Source organism: Sinocyclocheilus grahami, unplaced genomic scaffold (assembly GCF_001515645.1).
Source record: "Sinocyclocheilus grahami isolate Dianchi unplaced genomic scaffold, SAMN03320097.WGS_v1.1 scaffold126.1, whole genome shotgun sequence".
NCBI lineage: Eukaryota > Metazoa > Chordata > Actinopteri > Cypriniformes > Cyprinidae > Sinocyclocheilus > Sinocyclocheilus grahami.
In genome coordinates, this window is record NW_015505305.1 from 2,159,643 (window position 1) to 2,179,829 (window position 20,187).

At 38.6% G+C, this 20,187-nt stretch overlaps 1 protein-coding gene across 1 annotated transcript; it reads right to left on the reverse strand.

The window, feature by feature from the left end:
- Positions 1–3,915: 3,915 nt before the first annotated feature.
- On the reverse strand, positions 3,916–19,913 carry LOC107590230 (kelch-like protein 24). Its single transcript, XM_016278898.1, has 7 exons — positions 19,798–19,913; positions 17,686–18,664; positions 15,573–15,757; positions 13,407–13,525; positions 9,343–9,531; positions 7,508–7,696; positions 3,916–6,168 (listed from the first exon to the last, which is right to left on the reverse strand). The coding sequence occupies exons 2-7, from the start codon at positions 18,603–18,605 to the stop codon at positions 5,968–5,970; spliced, it is 1,803 nt and encodes a 600-aa protein (XP_016134384.1). The 5' UTR covers positions 18,606–18,664; positions 19,798–19,913; the 3' UTR covers positions 3,916–5,967.
- Between the last annotated feature and the right edge of the window lie 274 nt (positions 19,914–20,187).

The following is a 20,187-nucleotide window of genomic DNA, read 5'->3' on the forward strand; positions in this document are numbered from 1 at the left end:
GTGTATTTGGTGTAATGAAATGTGTTTAAAAACACATAAACACATTATTTTCCACATACTGTACAATATTGTTTCTCCTCTATGCCCCGCCTTTCTGAAACGCATCAAAAGCTCATCAGCTCATCAGTCTGAAAAGCGAGGTGTGCTCTGATTGGCCAGCTATCCAGTGTGTTGTGATTGGCTGAATACCTCAAGCGTGTGATCCCCTTACCATATTGTGATGCCCTGTCCGGCCAGAGCGTAACATAAAACCATGTCTGCATTTGTGATCGGAGAATTGACAAACAACAAGTGCTACTCTACACTGCCCAAAAAACTTGCGTTTGAATCGTCAGTGGCAAATTCTTTAAATATAAAAAATTTACTTTTTTCTGTGAGTCAGTCTGTACAGTCTGTGTGAACAGTCTGTGAGTCAGAACAGCCGGCATTGTAGTCTACTCTACCAGGATCAGGAAACAGTCCTCCATAAAATGCACTGGACACATCTGAATATTTGGGTTAAACTGTTCTGGAACAGTGTTGTAAATACAACTTAACCACTGATTTCTAGTCGTGTCCTCTTTTGGAAGGCCAAACAAAGTAGTTTCGCAAGGCCACACACCGCGGCCTTGAGTGAGCGGAGGCCGGAGGCCTAGAGTGAGCCGCGGCCTAGAGTATGTGGAGGCCGGCTTGAGTGAGCAGAGGCGGGCGGGCTTGAGAACGGCACAGCCGGCGGATTCAACAAAGGAGCGTCCGGCGGGCTTGCGCCAACCACATGTGACGACCCCAGGCTGGACTCCGCTTCGTCCACAGTGAAAGCCTATCCGGCGATCGACAGCACGAAGTTGATGTATTTCCTCAGCGACCAGCACGGATCAGCTCCAGGCATGACGAAGCGGATATCATCCTCTTTTGGAAGGCCGACCAAAGTAGTTTCGCTTTCACAACGAAACACAGCGCCTTCACGACATGGCGGCAGCGACAACAACAATACTACAGCGAGAATAAAAGTTACGCCTTCTTTCTTTGCATGAACACTGGGGTGGCGTTATGCAAATCTTCCCACATCGTGACATAGACATGTGAGGGCGTGTTAGAATGAGCCGTTTTAGGTAGGCATGGTTGACTCTTAACTTTTATAAAGAATACCTCTTTGGATCTTTAGTCTTTGCAACTTTACAGATCTGCTTTATGCACCAAAAGCTTGTAACACTCCATAGAGAAAGGAAAATTTAAATCGCATCATATGACCCCTTTAAGATGAAAAGCTAATGATTGCTTCCAAACAGGTTTCCTGAACACTTTCCCGCCTTCAGGATATATAGTCACACCCCCATACTCACTCCATTGGACAATATTCGCAGGAAACTGCATTATGATTGGCTAACATGTAAAAACTGCTGTCAGATTGTCGTTTCTGCTTTTTAGAGTTATTGGCTATGACATAGAATATGTGTGATTTACCCGGACACCTATTTCAGAGATATCCGTCTGGCAGTATGGATATTTTATGCTTGGAATTTAAAACAATCCCTTACAGCAGCTTTATTTGGGCTGCTCACAGTAAAGCAAATGTTTTCGGTCTTATACTGACACCTTCTGGTAATATATTTAAATTGCACGATCACAGAATGCTTCTGTTTGTCCAGCATCTCTGACAAAAAATAACTCCATTCTCAGTAAGTTAAAAGTAAACTATCTCCATACTTGGGGGGGGGGGGGATACTTATTATGACTACAAAATTTTGAATATTCCACTTTTTCCTCGTTCTTGACTTATTCCAGGTAATTCACATGACACGAGGAAGTCAAACTCACCTGTGGGGAAACAAACACACACTCTCTCACCCCATCGTACTGTTTTGTGATAGTGCCTTCGGTCAAAGTGTATGTTACCCAAGTTCAATTGTCTGTGCTTGTACATGTGGCCTTATATCTGTTAAAAACAAAAATACATTAGACTATACACACATATAATCGCACACAAAGATAACAACAACAATAATAAAGCTTTTTCAAATATAACTTCTTCAGTTGGCGTATTTATGTGAACAGAAACCATTCCAGGTTAAAACAGGTAAACCTGTAAACACATAAATCTGTTCCAAAGTTAATAAAACTGCCGGGAGCTAGTAATTTGCATAAACACACCAAATATAAGAGCTTACACACCCTGTCGAAAAAACCAGCATATGCTGGTTAGGTATGTTTTGATGCTGGGATGCTGGTTTATGCTGGTCCTTTGCTGGTTTATGCTGGTCATGTGCTGGCAAAGGCATAAAGCATAAGCCAGCAAAGGACCAGTTTAAACCAGCAAAGGACCAGCATAAACCAGCAAAGGACCAGCTTAAACCAGCATCCCAGGGTCAAAACATACCTAACCAGCATATGCTGTTTTTTTCAACAGGGAACTTCATCTTTCTCTCAAGTTCGCATGCGCAGAAAGATTTACCAGTAATGTATACCATTCTCAAAACTAGTTAAAAATATTTTTATGCAGACTACACACGATTGTGTTTTGTATATCTCATTTGCGTACGCCTGGCTGCATTTTGCCATGTCATTTTTATTGTATTAATTTTTGTTTAGAAATAATTTTGTAGTAGCTTACGTTTACATACATTTTTTTAATAAAATGGATTAAAATTACCTATTTCGAAAGCCATCAGGAGGTCTGTGTACAAGTGGTTTTAGTTGGTTCTAAATTTAAGTTGGTTCTTTGTGCATCTTTAAACACTGAGATCTTCTCAAACACCACTCTTGTTTTTAATCTAAAAGCAAATACTGGCACTGCATGTCAGAATTCTGAAAATTATTTTAGTTTTTCCAGTGAAACATTCATGAGAAAGAATTCATAGCTTTAAGCAAGAGCCAAATTCCATAGGCACATGTATCATTTTCAACATCAATATGTCCAGTTGATCAATTTTCCTATGTTGCCAGCAGCGACAGTTTACAGTTCCTACCTTGGTGGGGTTCTGTGTACAGTGACAGGTACAGGAGTTCCATTTGGTTAGCTGTGAGCATTTATCTGCAGGTGGTTCTGTAATTTAATACTTTGTCTTCTCTTTGACTAGTGTGGCGGTTTTGTCAGTTAGCTGACGGTTTTTATTCAAAATAACTTAGTACACAAATTAATGCCTCAGTACACTGGTAGGAAACCAGGGATCTGGTGTTTTTGGCAATGCTACAGCCGAAATACATGACCTGATAACTTAACAGTACTTACTACTTAGGTTTAATCTAAAACTTTTGTGTTACCAAGAAAATGTGAGTAGTGTTGTTTACCTATGAAAAACTTACCACAGTGATGCCAGGGTTGCTATGAGATTGCTAAAGTGTTTAATACCTGAAAGATATTGTGGTCTTTTATGTCACAGGTTCCTTTGTTTAGCATAACAAGTATATGGGATTGGAATCATCTTTCAGATGAAAACGGCAAGTCGTGGCCTAATGGTTAGAGAGTCAGACTTGTAATCCAAAGGTCACGGATTTCAGTCTCGGTACCGCCAAGGATTGTAGGTGGGTGGACAGTATTCCACTCTCAATACCATGATTTAGGTGAGACCCTTGAGCAAGGCACCAAACCCCCAACTGCTCCCTGGGCGCCGCAGCAAAAATGGCTACCCACTGCTCCGGGTGTGTGTTTGTTCACTACTCACTGCTGTGTGTGTGTGCTTGGATGGGTGAAATGCAGAGCACAAATTCCGAGTATGGGACACCATACTTGGCTACACGTCACGTCACTTTCACTAAATCGGATCAGTTAGAAACATAACACGTCTCACAATCTGAGGTATTATACATGTTTGCATCAGTCCAGGAGGAGTTTAATACTTGTACTATATATAATTTTTCAGTGTAGGATTGGTGGTTTCATAGAAATGTGAGATTCAAGAAAGAAAACAAATAACAAGAGTACAAATCCATACTAAAAATAGCTTTATTGAAGAAATGTATGCATGTACACCACATTAAGCGCTTGTACATTTCGGGTACTCAGAACAAGAACATTTTAGCAACGGTTTAACACATGTAAAATTATTACATAAAAGGTTGGCAGTTTCTTTTACAATATTGTACTGGAATTAACAGAAGAAAAAAAAAACACCCATCTTTGGCTAGTTGTCAAATGTGTATCATTCCACCACAAGGCACAAGATAGTAATTTATTTTAATGCACTTAAGTAATATCTTCTTAAATTGGCACTTTTCTCTGCCATCACTAATTAGCGCTAAAGGCGCATCTTCTCCCTAACGATTTCTTTTTCTTGCCATACGAGTTATATAGTTTTTACCATGCACAGATAAAGTGTATAAGGACTCGCTCAAAAATAAACATTTGTAAAATTAAAAAAAAACAAAACATTCCGTTTATGGCTTTTAGCAACTGAAAGTTATCAGAAAAAAAAACAAGCCTATATAGCAAAAAGACAACAAACTCACCATTTATTTACACAAACACACTGTCATAAAACTACACACCAAAAATACTACACTCAAAAAGGTTATAGAAACACCATGCTGCATTATGTGCATATATGTGCAGGGTCTAGCAGTTGCATTGTACAATTCCCAGAGTAAAACGAACAATGTGTGTCCTCTATTGTTCTGGTCTTGCAGCTGACAAATTTAAACAATCCTGCTCACCAAAAGCAGGCAACAGAGCTGACATCACTGCTCCCCAGAGCACAAACACAATATTTTGCTGCTACGTCACTGCACTGTACACACAAATACTGAGCTCAGATTATTGTGAGAACAAAAAAAAGGAAGAGTTTTATGGGAGCTGAGAGTGTGAACTGGCCATTTGGCCTGATGCTTCACCATTGCAAACACTTACTGATACAGTAAACCTGAAGAAGGATCATCAAATTCATATTTACATCTGGGACACTGCGATATATTGACTTAAGTGCCTGGTTGGGGCATTCAAACATCCATGAAGAATAAATAACTTAAAGTGAAAGAACATTATTTGATTCACTTATAAACGAGACATCTTTGCTTGTATTCTACATGATATGCAAGAAAGCATGTTGCTAAATGATACAGAATAATTATACAGAGGCTAATCAACAGTAATGCTTCATATGGATGGCATTACTATAAAAGAGCAAACACATAATAAAAAACACGTTTTTCCTTTAAATGTCATGATAGCCGCAATTTCTACTACAAAATACAGAAAACAGTTAATATCACCCAAATACATACGTAAAGAAATATTAAAAGAAATACAATAATTTTCTGTGCCTGATGGATTGTTGTGAACCATTTACCTATTAGACATGGCTCAACAAAAAGTAGTTCCTGCATATTCTGTGTCCGTCTGTCACGCCCACACATCCAGCTGAATCTTTTCAAACGCACTTATATACACACACATGGATTTATCACAATCGAACACTATCTACCAGACACAAATAATCACGCCGTTAACCCACTCAAAACAACTTACACCAGACATTAAAATACAATATAAAATGCAATAATAGAAATGAAGTGGGGGGGGGGAAAGCAAATAAAGACGTTTAATTGACAGGAACAACAAGTGAGGTTGAGGGATCAGAGACCAGCTAGAATTCACAATCAGCTGTCAATCAGTTTAGAAGTATTTGGGTAACGGATATGGAAATATGCAAATCCATACACAATCTGTATCCGACTATAAAGGCCGGTAGAACATATAATAAAAAATAAAAAAAATGTTACAATGAAGTTGGGGTCTAATTTGATTTTGTCTAAAATATCTTCTTTTGTTTTCTTTAGAAGAAAGGTCATATGGGTTTGGAATGACGTGAGGGGGAGTAAATGATAGAATGTTTGCACTGTACACTGAAATGAGTTATGTAGTTGTCAGTTTAACTGACTGGTCTCAAAGCTTGTGAACTGGACTCACCTTACCTAACATAATACTACGTTCTCTATAGTACGGCTCAGTTTATCCATGTCCCTGTGCGAGTCAGTGAGTATGCTTTTTTAATGTCAAGAATGGTAGAACTTCTCATTGTAGCGGTGGATGGTGACGCAGCCGTGGTAAGAAATAGGGCGGGGCATGGCGGCCACGCCCGTAATGATGCCGGTGGACGGGTCATAGCACAGGATTGTATCTGATGCCTCTCCGTTTTCACCACGGCCACCCAGGATATAGATCTTTCCGTTACATACCGACATACCACAACTTTCCTGAAAAACAAAAGCGAGAACGTAAACATGTTGGTCTGTTTAGACAAGTATGTGTCAACGGAGTGCAACACATGAGTTCAGGAAGTAAATATTAGCTGGGTAGATTACTTACAAATTGTAGTCCATTACTGATTCCAAACTACATAACAAATATTGTAGTTAGTAACATAATCCATTACATTACACATTTTAGGTAATGTAATCAGACTACTTTTTGATTACTGAGTGATAATTAAAATAAAAATGAATGTGTTCATCAGTAGTTGATGCAATGTTGAAACACTTCTTAAACCTGCAAGTATTTTTGTAAATCCAGAGGTTAAATGCGGTGTAGCCACATGAATAGTGACCGGTCTTTGTGTGAATGTCCAAAAAAAAACTGTGATTCTGATTGTGTGAATAATGTGTAATCATGTAATCAATAAGAAGTAGCTTAATTTAAAATGTTATTTAATCTAATTACAAGTACTTAATTTGTGTAATTTTATTACAAAATTCCAGATTACATTGTCAATATGGGGTGCTGTGTGTACATTAATGAGGAAAAAAAATGAACTTAAATGATTTTAGCAAATGGCTGCAATATAACAGAGTGAAAAATTTAAGGGGGTCTGAATACTTTCCGTACCCACTGTATATAGCCATAAAAAGGTTTAATTATCAAATTAATTAATTTATGCTTAATGCATATTTCATATGTTCCTGATAAACCACTACTCATAATACTTTCCAATATAGAAATGGTAATCAATGGTATTGTATATGTAATTAAGGCATTCTTCCTACCCTCTAAAAAAAAATTCTCCAAATTTTGCAATACTCAAAACTATGGGTGAGAGGTCATTCTCTTGTGTTGCTCCCAGGTTGTGGAATTCTTTGCCTCTTCCTATTAGGAATGCTCGGTCTTTTGATTGTTTTAAGAAATTACTCAAAACATCTCTTTAGTGAAGCTTTTAAGTTATAATCTTACAGTTGTTGTTGTCATCGTGTTGTCATTGTGATTGCTATTATGGAGTAGTGTTGTTCTTTTATTGTCGTTTTATACTGTTGTAGCGCCTTGTGTAAGAAAGGTGCATTACAAATAAAATTATTATTGTTTATATTATAAACATATATTTGTAATATTTTTTAATTAAAATGTAAAATTAAAAAACACTGTGTTTGTGATATGATTTCTTGCTTTTTTTTTAGTTTGTAATGGGATTCTAATTCTTATAACTGTTAATTGAAGAAGTTTTTTTAATTCTCTACTGATAAAATTAATAATAAAACACTTCTAGAGGCAAGTCCACTTTGCATTCTGTAGCATTTTAAATCTTAACTTCATAACAGCCAGTACCTGTTTGCTGAATGTGTGGACCACATGCATCCAGTAATCTTCAGTGGGGTCATAACAGTAAATGGATTTGGTCAGGCCTCCAGAAACATAGATGAGATTGTTCAGTGATACGGCCGTGATGCAGCGCTTAGCGATGGGGATGTTGGCCCTTAGCAACCAGGAGTCAGACTCTGGGTCATAGCACTGAACCTGGAGGAAAACACACAATTGACTATGCAATGTCTCCTCGGGCTGTAAAGCAAATCCGGGAATCACAGACATTTATCAATCCCCCTGTCATTTTAGAAACAAGGGTGTTGATAAAAACTTCACAGACTTTTTGAGGTCTTAATATAAAACTGCCTTGTGGAAATCCAAACTCACAAAATCAGTGATCATGTGTCATTTTTCTGATAAAAATTATACATAAATCACACAAAGACAAAATCGACTTCAACTGTGATCAGCTATGGTCATTTTGATTAGCTCAGCATGAAAAGAGCTTTCCTGGAGCATTTCAGTCCTTGGTAGTGCAACTGAAGCAAACAATCAACTATGGGTGGCAAGGCACTGTCAAAAGATCTCTGGGATAAAGTTGTGGACAGGCACAAGTCAGGAAATGGATACAAAAAAAATTTCAAAGGCTTTATCAATGCCTAGAAGCACAGCAGAATCTATTATTAAGAAACGGAAGGTATTTGGAACAACATAGACCCTCCTTGGATCAGGATGTCGCTCCAAACTGGATGAAAGAGCCAGGAGGAAACTGGTCAGAGAGGCGACCAAGAGGCCTACAGCAACTCTAAAGCAGCTGCAGGAATTTATGACAAAGAGTGGTCATTGAGTGCATGTGTCAACAATATCACAAACTCTCCACAAATGTGGCTTGTATGGGGGGGGTGCAAGAAAAAAAGGGACTCCTCAAGAAAGGCCACATGCAGTCATGACTGAGCTTTGCCAAAACACACTATGAAGATTCTGAGGCAGATGAGACTAAAATCGAATTATTTGGCCTCAACACCAAACAATATATCTGACGGAATACAGCTCACCATCCAAATAACAGCATTCCTACAGTAAAGCAGGTGGTGGTAATATCCTGTTATGGGGGTGTTTCTCTGCAGTGACTGGAGCACTTGTCAGGATAGAAGGAAAAATGGATGGGGCAAAACACTGTAAAATTCTTGAGGAAAATCTGCTGCCCTCTGCAAGATTGTTGTCAATGGGAAGAACGTTTACCTTCCAACATGACAATGACTCAAAGCACACAGTGGTTAAAGTAGAAAAAGGTGAATGTCCTTGCATGGCCTAATCAGAGCCTAGACATAAACCCCACTGAAAATCTGTGGAATGACTTGACAACTGCAGTCCACAAACAGTCACCATCAAATTAACAATACTTGAGCAGTTCTGCAAAGAAGAGTGGGTAAATATTGCAAAGTCTAGATGTGCAAAGTTAGTAGAGACATATCCCAACAGACTGAAGGCTGTAATTAAAGCAAAAGGTGGTTCAACAAAATACTGACACAAGGGGGTGATCCTTTATCCAATTTTCACTTGGATGTTATAAGTTGCACTGAGTAAATACAGCTGGATAAAACAAAAACTGTCCATCTTAATTTCAGGCTCAAGTGAAACTATATAATCAGAGCTCTTTTATTTACTGTGGCTGGGTTATGGTCCATTGCACCGTTTAGAGAAATCCCAAGATGACTACACTGAAAAACACACCCTCCAGTAGCGTGACCCAAAAATAAACGTGATGTTTACATGCAGTAAATGCACAATGACATGCAGAGGGTGGTTTTCAAAGACACCCTTCTCCTCAGCACCATGCATCATACTCTTCAACAAACCTTATCTGAGCATGTGTTATCGTCAGGTCCTCCTCCAATCACAAATAGTTTGTTGACACAACTGGAGACGGCTGGTGAGCTGACAGCCTCCTTCATGGGTGCCACCTCTGTCCAGCGGTTTGAGAAAGAATCGTAGCATTCGACGCTGCTTAGTCGTGACTGACCGTCATATCCACCAACGGCATACACCTGTAGATAAATACAATTTAAGTTATGGGCCCATACACAATACATCTTAGTGTTGTGTAATGTAGGTAAGTTCAAACGTACTGTGTGCAGTAAAAAAAATTTTTTTTAAATCACACGCATGTGAAAGGTTCTTAGAAAAGTCTGAATTTTCTTGACTATTTCCAACTAAATAATGTACTTTTTAACTATTGTAAAGTTCATTCCTCATCAAATATATGTGCTTAGTATGAGATTTTGTCTGTTTTGAATTGTATACATGACATTTCTGAGGATGACACAATCTGGAGGTGAAACGAAGCATGTAGATCTAGCCAAACAGGGACAACTGCTTACCCTTTCATATCACAATTCTGAAATTGATGTAATGACAAAGGGATTGTTATAGACACACGCACATGCACAAACCCTGAGGCTACCACTGCATTAGTGACAAAACAAATCTATGATTATATCTGCTTTTTTTTTTTTGATTACGTAAGTGGACTAAACAAACCTGATCCATACATCTTGAAGACAAATGGCCATTCACAGGAAATTCTATATCCAACTGAGTATGCATTATAAATAGTCATGAGGTGAACACTTCACTTCTGACTGTGCCAGCGGTTAAGACTCTTCTGGTTTACTCTTGAGTAACCAGAGGCAGGTACTTTGAAAAACTTTGTAGAAAGTCTAAGATTAAGATAAGGAAGAGAAAAAAAAAAAAAAATTAAAAAAAAAAAAAAAAAAAAAAAAAAAAAAAAAAAATAAAAAAAAAAAAAAAAAAAAAATCACACGCATGTGAAAGGTTCTTAGAAATGCCTGAATTTTCTTGACTATTTCCAACAAAATACTGTGCATCCGAATATGCCTACTTTCCTACTAAACAGTTTATAAACAGCAGTATCCAGAATTAATTAGTAGTATGTACGAATTCATTGGGTTCATAAAACCGCGTAAAGAGAGGAGATGTGAATGCCAGTGAAGCAACGCAACTCACTAGTAGGTCCCATGACAAAGACAACATGGCCAATGCATTTCATCTGTATTTCATTCATACTATATAGAATGTACTTTTTAACTGTTGCAAAGTTCATTCCTCATCAAATATATGTGCTTAGTATGAGATTTTGAACAACTATAGTTTTAATAATACAGTGATTTTAAAAATGTCAAGTGGTATAACCATTAGGCGAAAACAAATGTGTGTTCATTATTAAAATAAAACCTAATATATTGAATGTGATGATTTTTACATTTACATTATGATTTGACATTTAAAAAACCTGAACTGATTTTTCTTTCTCCAAAACAATCTAATTATAACAATATTGTATATCAATTCTACTTCACGGTTAATATTTTAAATAAACAATTATGGCTACTATGAAATATTTTTTTATTCCAGTAATTTCAGCCTTAATGGGTTGCACTAATTAGACAAAACCACAATGCAAGAAAAACATGTTTACACTTTTCAGATTTTCTCTGGTTTTAATGTCAAAACATAAACAGATATGCCCTTATCAAATAAGTCGTAAAGAGGTTTACATGCAGAGCAAAATAGGGGTAATGGGGTGGATGTGTGCAAATCAGGTTTTGCATAAATAATTTAAGACAGTTTAAAACTACAGTTGAAGGCTTTTCTGTGACTTGGGTTATTAACCAGTCAATAAAAGACTCATTGGCAGCATCCAAGTGGATGCTGCACACTGGTGGTGGTTGAGGGGAGACCCCCGACATGATTGTAAAGCGCTTTGGATGTACAACAATACACAATAAAGCGCTATATAAATGCATCATTCATTCATTCATTCATCCAATATGTGACCAAAACATCACCACTGCAAAAACATGACCTTTGCAAAGTGTTGACAGTTCGGTGTTGTGTAACATCACTCTTGTTTTTCTAAGTACCCAAAGAGATTGAGAAATTTCCCATTAACTCAAATAAAAACACGTGGAACACAAAAACCCTGAAGTGTTTGTCTCCTCTCTCTCTCCTGCCTCATGTCTCCATGCTGTTCAAAAAGAAGAAGGTAAACATGTTCCCCTTAATGGAACAACCAAGAAAACCAGTCGGACCAGTAGCGGTGTACGAACATGCTCGAACACAGAGGGGCCACACGCCACTTACGCAAAACAAAGCCATGTGCTTTGTGATGAGCCCTTTGTTCAGACTGAGATATTATTCAGACAGTGCTTTCACGCCTGGGACTGATAAGATGGTATATCAACAAAAGTTATAAAAACCATGCTTCATCATCAAAGATTATAAAATATCTTCAGTGGAATTCAGTTTCCTGTTCACTGTGTGCGTAAGAGAAAAAGCTAATATGCTGACAGGGTGTGAATCAGTTTCATTTAAAATGTTAAATTAATTATTAACATTAATTATTGTATCACACATACACAATAATCACAGAGTATATCTAACCAGTGTCAGCACAGCTCAAATCACATTATTGCAGCATGACCCTGTGGTAATGTGATTTTTTTCCACATCTCGTTGTTGTGACTTCAGTTGATTAGATTTCATCTGTCAGTCATGAATCTTTCATAACCAATAAATCCAACCACAGTCAAACAATCCATATGTCTGAAAGGCTGCTGCTCAAAAACAAACCCAAATGATCTTTTGGGGTCAAATGAGTTTGAGTCCAAAACTATTATCTGCCTGAACAGAAAAACAAAGAGTTGGAGAGACTCTAGCAGACACCCAGAGACAGGAACCTGGGGGGGGAGATATCTGAATAAGCCGCAAAGCATCCAACAAACAAACCAAGAGAAAGAGGCATTCATGCAGACAGCTGGCTATAACTTACATGGCATGTTAATGAGTTATTGCACAAGTAGCTTTTGTTCGCTCGGCTCATTCCTTTCACAAGATTGATTTTCTTGATTCTTGATTTATTGAACCTTTAAGCTGGTTCCTCACCGAGTCCATAAAATGCATCAGATCCTCTGCAAACAGAACCGACCAAATCTGTTTTACCCCCTGCCAAAGTAAATCAGATCTCTGGAGCTGATAGGAGTGATGCAATATCAGCTTAAGTATACAGATCCAAACACTTTTGGCGTTCCTTTATGGTACGGGCCATTCACATGTCTGATCACTTCAACGTCAGTTACTGATTATTAAAAACTGTACTGTAAGCAAACCACCTCCAAGGGAGAGGTTAAAAATTATGTCACTGTTTAATAAAAACAAGGAACAAGTTCCAAGGAGGAAAAGAGGGACAAACAAAGGCTTTGAAAGTGAGCAAACTAAGACAAGACAAAGAGCAGTAAATGACAAACAGGCAATAAATTATAAGGATGGGAACATGTTTGAAAACTAAATATGGGTTAAATACCCCAACAACACCCATTTCTATATGTAGGAAATCTTATTCATGGTTAGAGGTATATCATCAAAACAGGAAGTCGTCTTCTTCCATGTGGCATGACTAACTAAGCCAACACTTTAAATCATGGGATTTATTGAAAAGCCAACAAAAATGCCCTTAAAAGTTGGAATGTATTGGTTTCTAAATGGCTCTTAAATAGTTTGTTGGTTTCATGCTCTGCAGCCAAAAATTCACCACAGAATTCACATTGTGGTCGAGGCACACCATGTTTATCATTGCTACAAGTCAACTGGCATTAAATGTAGTGTGTATAGTCTACCTTGTGTGGTTTTGTTCATAGTTGAGGGCATGTTAAACAACCCATTAGCATTAGCATCTATTTTGAAAACTAATTTATGCAAAAATGCTCTAGTTTCATTGGGCGCATGGCCTTTGATGTAATAAAAAAAAAAAAAAAACGTTTCCTCCTCCCTTTTAAAAGTTAATACATTTATTCATTTTTATAAATTTATATTTAGCATTATTTCTGATAGTGACTGAACTCACCTTTCCCAACAAAACTGCCATTTTGTGTCTCCAGCGGCCCTTGTTCAAGGAGGCAACCCTGATCCAGATGTTGAGCTGGGAGTTGTACATCCAGACATCCCTGCTGTTAATTCTACCACCTGAAATTGCATCACCAATTGGTCACAACCAATATTTTATGTCTCGCTATGCACTTATTATAATACTTATGCAATAATGTAAGAAGGTAAATGACCCATGACACACTAGGTGAATGTTCTTTGTTATCTCACATAAACACATGAATAATATGTGAATAATAAAACTATATTTGCAGACATCTCGCTCCAGTTCTGAGATAATTCTAAGTGAAGCAATATTATTAGAGACCAGCTTAACCAGAAATATGCAGTCAAGTACTTATGAAAATAATTATGCAACGCATTCATTATTTACATATACACTACCATTCACAACAATGGCAGATTTTTATGTTTGATTTTATACTTTGATACTATTAATAATATATAAATTTCTTCACAAATAAACATTGTAATTACATTTTACAGAATTGTATTTAGCTTAAATTTAATTATTTATTTTTACACCAGATAGTAAAGAAAATCAGCCAACAAGTGTCTGGGATTCTACGGTTTAGAAAGCATCCCAGGATGCACCTCATGAAGTTGTTTGAAAAACTGTCTAGAGCTGTAATTTAAGCTACTTTGAAGGACTAAAATTATAAGAGTTTTGATTTGTATAACATTCATTTAGTCACCACATAATTCCCATACTACCATTATTTCATAGTTTCCGTGTCTTAACAACAACTACACATTGTAAAAATAGTAATAATAAAGAATGACTGGGTAAGTGGTAAATGTGACCAAACATTTGACTGGTATAGGTTAACGCATGTGCATCTGTGTGATTATGCTAACAAAAGCTAAACATCTACAAAACTGTTCCAGTTCTTCAGGAAACACCGGCAGTGTGGAAAGAACACACTGGACTCAGCAAAGCTGCTCAACCTGAAACCCATCTTTCTATTATGTCAATTTCCCATTATTTTCTGTCTCACATATCTTAGTCTTGAGTTTGACGCATACAAATACATATATATATATACACACACACACACACACACACACACACACATACATACATATACATACATACATGCATACATACATACATACATGTATATACACATATGACACATATACAGGCTTCATGCGTGGGAAAGCCTGCCTGGCCCACTGAACAAACTTCAAAGAAGGAGAAGAAACAAGATGTGTGGGGAAGGAATGAACTTAAAGGAGTTTAAAATTACACACACACACACAGAGAGAGAGAGAGAGAAAGTTTTAACTAGCAGGACTGTTCTCATAGAAACACGTGAGTGCTTGGCACATGCAGAATGTAAACTGATCGCTCAGGATTCCAGCCCCTCACTCACCCTTGCTCTCTCTCTCCCTCTCTAACAGTCTTTTCTCATGAGATAGCTGGTAGTCCTGGTCTCTTTTAATCATGTCTCACAGTCTTTTTGCTGAACCTGCTTGCTGTTCAAAGCGAGCTGCTCTGTCAAGCGTGGTGCCCTGCTGTGTCTAACAAATCCCCGCAGACTAAACCAGCCAGGAGGCAAACATCAAACTAGGTCATCTACAATAACTGAGAAATTAATGACAGATGATACAAAGGATTGACAGATGAAGGGCATACAAAGACAAGCCTTAGATATAAAATGAACGAAATATACAAATAATCTATCTTTCATTTTACAATGAGTAATCTACATTTTAAAGACTTCACAAAATTAAACATGAAGTTGTGTGGGTATCTGTAAGCTTTGATGCCATCTATATGCTAATGTACCCCTAAAAACTGACGAAATTAGCAGATATATGCATTCAAAATGAATATGGTCATTCTATGCAAGACCAAAAATATTAAGACAAGATTTGCAACATTTTATCCAACCAAATGCTGTCTAGAATGAGAATGTGCCACCCCTTAATACTAGCAAATCATCCTACTGGCGTTTTCAAAAAGGAACAAGGGCTTTGATATTTCCTTTGATTTTCCTTTACTTCATGTCTCGATAGGAAATGCATCAGCACAGGGAGGAATACCAAGTCATGTCTTTCCACCACTGCTTGCGAAACAATTTAGCATTCATGAAATGGTATCACAAATATCCATGTTTACCTGAGACCAGAATGTCGTTCCTGAGGGCACACACAGCATACTCTGACTTGGTGAACTCTGGGAGTTTGGCTAAGGATTTCCATTCCCCAGTTACCGGATCATAGCATTCAGTATATGGCAGGTTGAAACCCCCCATCCTCTCGCACCCTCCAACTACCACAATGACTTCTGAGAATCCAGTAGACCTGCAGGGACACAACAGGATGTCAAACTTGGACACATGGACAAATTAAAATCCTTAATAGCACTGAAACATGGAAAGGGATCACATTCTAATCAGCACTCTGTAATACATCTAGCACTGCACAACTCATTGTTTACATTTTGTTTTCTTTTAATTTTTGGTCTATTTGTTCTCTGCAGTGACACAGAAATTAGATGAGTTTAGAACCCCTTCTAAGAATAGCAGTAAACAACACCGTCTAATAGTGCCCGGAGCATGCAAGAACCAATCCACAGGCAAACACATTTCATCCAGAACTAACTGCCCCAAGTTTTTTCCCCCTGAAATCATCTGCCTAGAAGACTGTTCTCTCTGTGTAAATGCTCAGGGGGTTGGAGAGTGCATAAGCGATGACACTAAAGTTAGAGTTGAACTTTGAATACACTCTCCGGGGGAAAGAGATTAGAACAAATTGAGCCAGTCGCCTGGTCAATTCATGCAAACATGGAAAATTCAGATCAATCTTTCATGTGTGATGTAATTAGTCTAAATGCGCCGCACCCATACAATCCCAGAGAATAATTAGGGGAGATCAGCCAGGCCCTATCCAATAATTCAAACTTAAGAACCATACCAAATCTGCCAGGAAACAGAGGTGGAACTACAACTTTTCTGCCAACTGTAAACTGACACCCGTCTGAAACCTCTAACAAGGCCCTGTGAAGCAGAGGAGGTGTTTTGAGAGTGTCCTTTTTTTCACCAAAATAAAATAAGGTATGTTGAGTTGTAAACAAATCTCGCCTGAGATTGGGGCTGCAGTTATTAATGACTGTGCTACACCTCTCTGCAAGCAGTCTATAATGAGGCTGTTAATAAATAAGCCCTGTAACGTTGGCAGATCCTTCAGCGAATCACGTTCAGGCAGATTCCAGGTCACTATACATTCAGCTCTGAGAAAAGCATAAGTGTGCAGTTTCCCCTCCCCCTGCACTCTCTCACCTCACGTTCCTCCAGACGTAACAAAAACAGAGTTCACACTGCAAGCAGGATCAGGTCAACAGGAACATGTTTCGAAACTCAGGTGCTTAAGTGTTATGAAGCTTGTGGAGGAAGAATTTGTATGGGCATGCCCCGCCGAGACTTTATTTTCCCTCAATGCTCTGCAACACAGTGGGCCTGAAGGGGCCGTCTCTTTTTGCTCCATCTCGCTGTACTTACAATGTGGCTTGGATTGTTCCATAGCCATAAATTAAAGCAATGGGTTTCCCCAATGCTCAACTACGGAGTACAAAACAAACCTTCAAGTTACTTCAAACACCCACTTGAATCATTGCCATCAGGTTTTGAGAATAACTGAATCTATAATGTAGCCTTTCTGAAAAAGGTTCTAGAAGTATCTGGGATCTTTAAGGACATAAGAATGTGTTTCAACTAAGCTTGACAACCACTAATAACTAGTAAACCACCATTTGCTTGATTCTGTTTGTTTCGGGGCAGCCGATAATTTGAAGTCAAGTCATAGTAAACAAACTCTTCGATAGTGACTTGGCAAGGCACGGAATACTCTTTTCTTTCCTACAATCATCACTTGCTAATTTTTCTGCAGTTTAAACTGCTTGGTGCATTTAGTGCAGGGGTGTCCACTGTCCAAACTCGGTCCTGGAGGGCCAGTGTCCTGCAGAGTTTAGCTCCAACTTGCATCAACACACCTGCTTGGAAGTTTCGAATATGCCTAGTAAGAGCTTGATTAGCTGCTTCGGGTGTGTTTATTGGGGTTGGAGCTAAACTTTGCAGGACACCGGCCCTCCAGGAGCAGGATTGGACACCCCTGATTTAGTGCATGTAAAGACTGAGACTTAAGAGTGCTTGCATCAGTGTACATTTCTAGGTGATAAATTTAATAAAGACCTTCATGGTACAGGAAATGCCCAGGTAAGATGCCAGTAATACCTGCGTGGACGGGTTCTAGGTGACATCATTTCATTGCCCAAGACATGATAGCGCCTGGCTTCGTGCAGGAGCTGATAGCACTCTGGTGCATTTTGGATCAACTGGTCACCTTCTACCGTCTGCACAAAATAATTTGGATGCAGCAGGGGCAGTCGGACGTGGTTGAGAAGGTCTCTAAGCATGATTCGACGGTGGTCCACATCGTAGTACACCCAACGCATCACTGCCTCAAACACGGTCTCCTCCTTTCCAATGACTAGCTCGTCACTAGCTATGTACTCCTCCAGTTCCTCCTTACGCAAGTCCAAGAATTCTTCATGCTGGGCCACATCGGTAAAGCTCTGCAGTGCATAACAGCGGCAGCGACTGGCCAGTTGCTTGAGGGAGTGCGTGTCGGCAAAACGCTGGATGCCCAGGCAGTTGCAGGGGTCAAGTTGGTCTTCCAAGAACTTGGCACAAGCATCACGCAGAGTGCTGATCTGGAAGAGGCTGGAGGTCTCGAAGAGGAACTGCACATTATCTGTAGTGATGCGGGCACGTCCAGTGTAGACGTACTGCAGGAAGGTGTCCATGGCTTCAGCACGGATGCCGTTGATCTCCACCAACATCTCACGGCTCTCCCGGTGGTCATTGCAGAACATTGCACGGAAGTAGCTACTGCAAGCTGACAACACGGCACGGTGACACGGGAACTCACGACCCTCCACACTGATCATCACGTCCGTGAACAATCGGCCGTCACGGAACTCATTAAACATCTGCAGAATGCTCTCGGAGTGGCAGGGCCCGGAGGAGAAATCAAACACTTCATGATTACCAAGTGACTTGTTGTCCATCTCCAGAACCTTTCGCTTGACTGCTGGGGACTCACGGACTCCAGAGTCCTCCCGGTTCAGTCTTCTGCCCAGAATAAGTACCATTGCGATCAGACCAATGAGGCCCAAGGCCTTGTAGACAATAGAAGAAAAGTATGCCTCAGCTGAAATTAAAAAGAGAAACATTTATTTTTATCAGGAGATTCATGAACTTGTTATAATTTTATAAAAATGACAATGAGTCACATATCGGAGTTGCTTTTGTAAGCTTTAAGGTGATGATACATAAAATATGAAAATGTGCTTTATGAAATTAAAATTAGTTTAAAACAAAAAGCATATGCAGCCTTTCAGGCTAAATTTACAAAAGATGTAGGAGTAGCTAATGTTACAACAACCACACAGTATCATGTCAAAAAAGTGCTGCCAGCAAACGTGACATACATTAACTAGTAAACCTATCTTTAATAAGGTTAAATATTATATTTAAAAGGTTAAATAACTTTTTTTTAACCACAAAAACAAAAATTACAAAAATTTGCCTAACCTACAAAAATGACCACACTTAGTCCATAACAATTGTCCTCTTGAGGACAATAAAAGTATACTACTACTACTACTACTACTACTACTACTACTTTATCCACTTTAAGTTGCCATTGTTATGACAACCTGGCAGCCTTTTGTTTGTCTTACATTGCCCTCTCATTGCTCCAGGTGAGTTCACCTTTAGATTAAACGTGACGCTTTTGTTGTGCTGCTGGCCTCTAGCGGTCACTTCCGTATTCAACAAGTGGATCAAAACAAAGAACTTAGGGAACGTCAACAAAATCTACTTCAAAAATGACCTGCCAGCACGTGTTGACTGACAAATTAATCACATATATATCTCTTTTTTATACCACCAAATCGTGACTAAAGTCAGTCATAACGAAAATATTAAGTTAAATGGCATTAACTTATAAACTGCTTTTTAAAACACATTTATAGCATACTGTAAGCTTAGTCAAAATTCTCAAAAGGCCAAACCATAATTTGTGTCGCAGTTATTCCTTTGTCCCCCACTATTAATAACAGATACCTCGATAGGAATAAGTTTAGATAAAAGTGCACAAATGATATTTTCTGCAATGATTACGCGGGACTTATATATAAATACATAGGTTACATTATAAATAAATATTTTTAGAATTAATTGTCACAAGATGTGCTTCATACACAAATATTTGAAATTATCATAGCTACAAAACTGTTACTGAATAGAATAAACTTTATAATAAAACAATCATACATTTACCAGTTTATAAAGTGAAGAGTTTGTTGGAAGTCTCGTCAGTATATAAAAAGTGAAAATTCTGCTCGTCTAACGTTACCCCTCGGCGGTCATCTCTATTCCAGCAGCGAACAAAAAATATCGTCTGGAAAAAAACGGTCAGCTGGGTGCTTTATTGCCGTCATCACATCCGAAAAACACAAACAGCAATCAGCTGATGACGCGGGGAATTCTGGGAAATGTAGTCTTCAAAGCAGGCTGAAGGCATGACGGTAGAGGCAGAGGAGACTACAAGTACCAGAGTTCTCAAAACGCCACATGGCCACTGATTGTTTGTAAACGTTTCATCAGTCACAGGAGTGGCGGAGGTGAATCTCATGTCCGAAAGATGTTCAACTGACGTTCTGTTGTTCT

What these genes read in the sequence shown, in the direction of transcription:
- LOC107590230 (XM_016278898.1), bottom strand. Translation starts at nt 18,605, where the DNA reads ATGGTACTTATTCTGGGCAGAAGACTGAACCGGGAGGACTCTGGAGTC. An exon ending in CCTAGAACCCGTCCACGCAG is followed by an intron (nt 15,758 to 17,685) that starts GTATTACTGGCA and finishes GTGTCCCTGCAG; the next exon opens with GTCTACTGGATTCTCAGAAG. An exon ending in ATAACACATGCTCAGATAAG is followed by an intron (nt 7,697 to 9,342) that starts GTTTGTTGAAGA and finishes GTTTTCCTCCAG; the next exon opens with GTTCAGTGCTATGACCCAGA.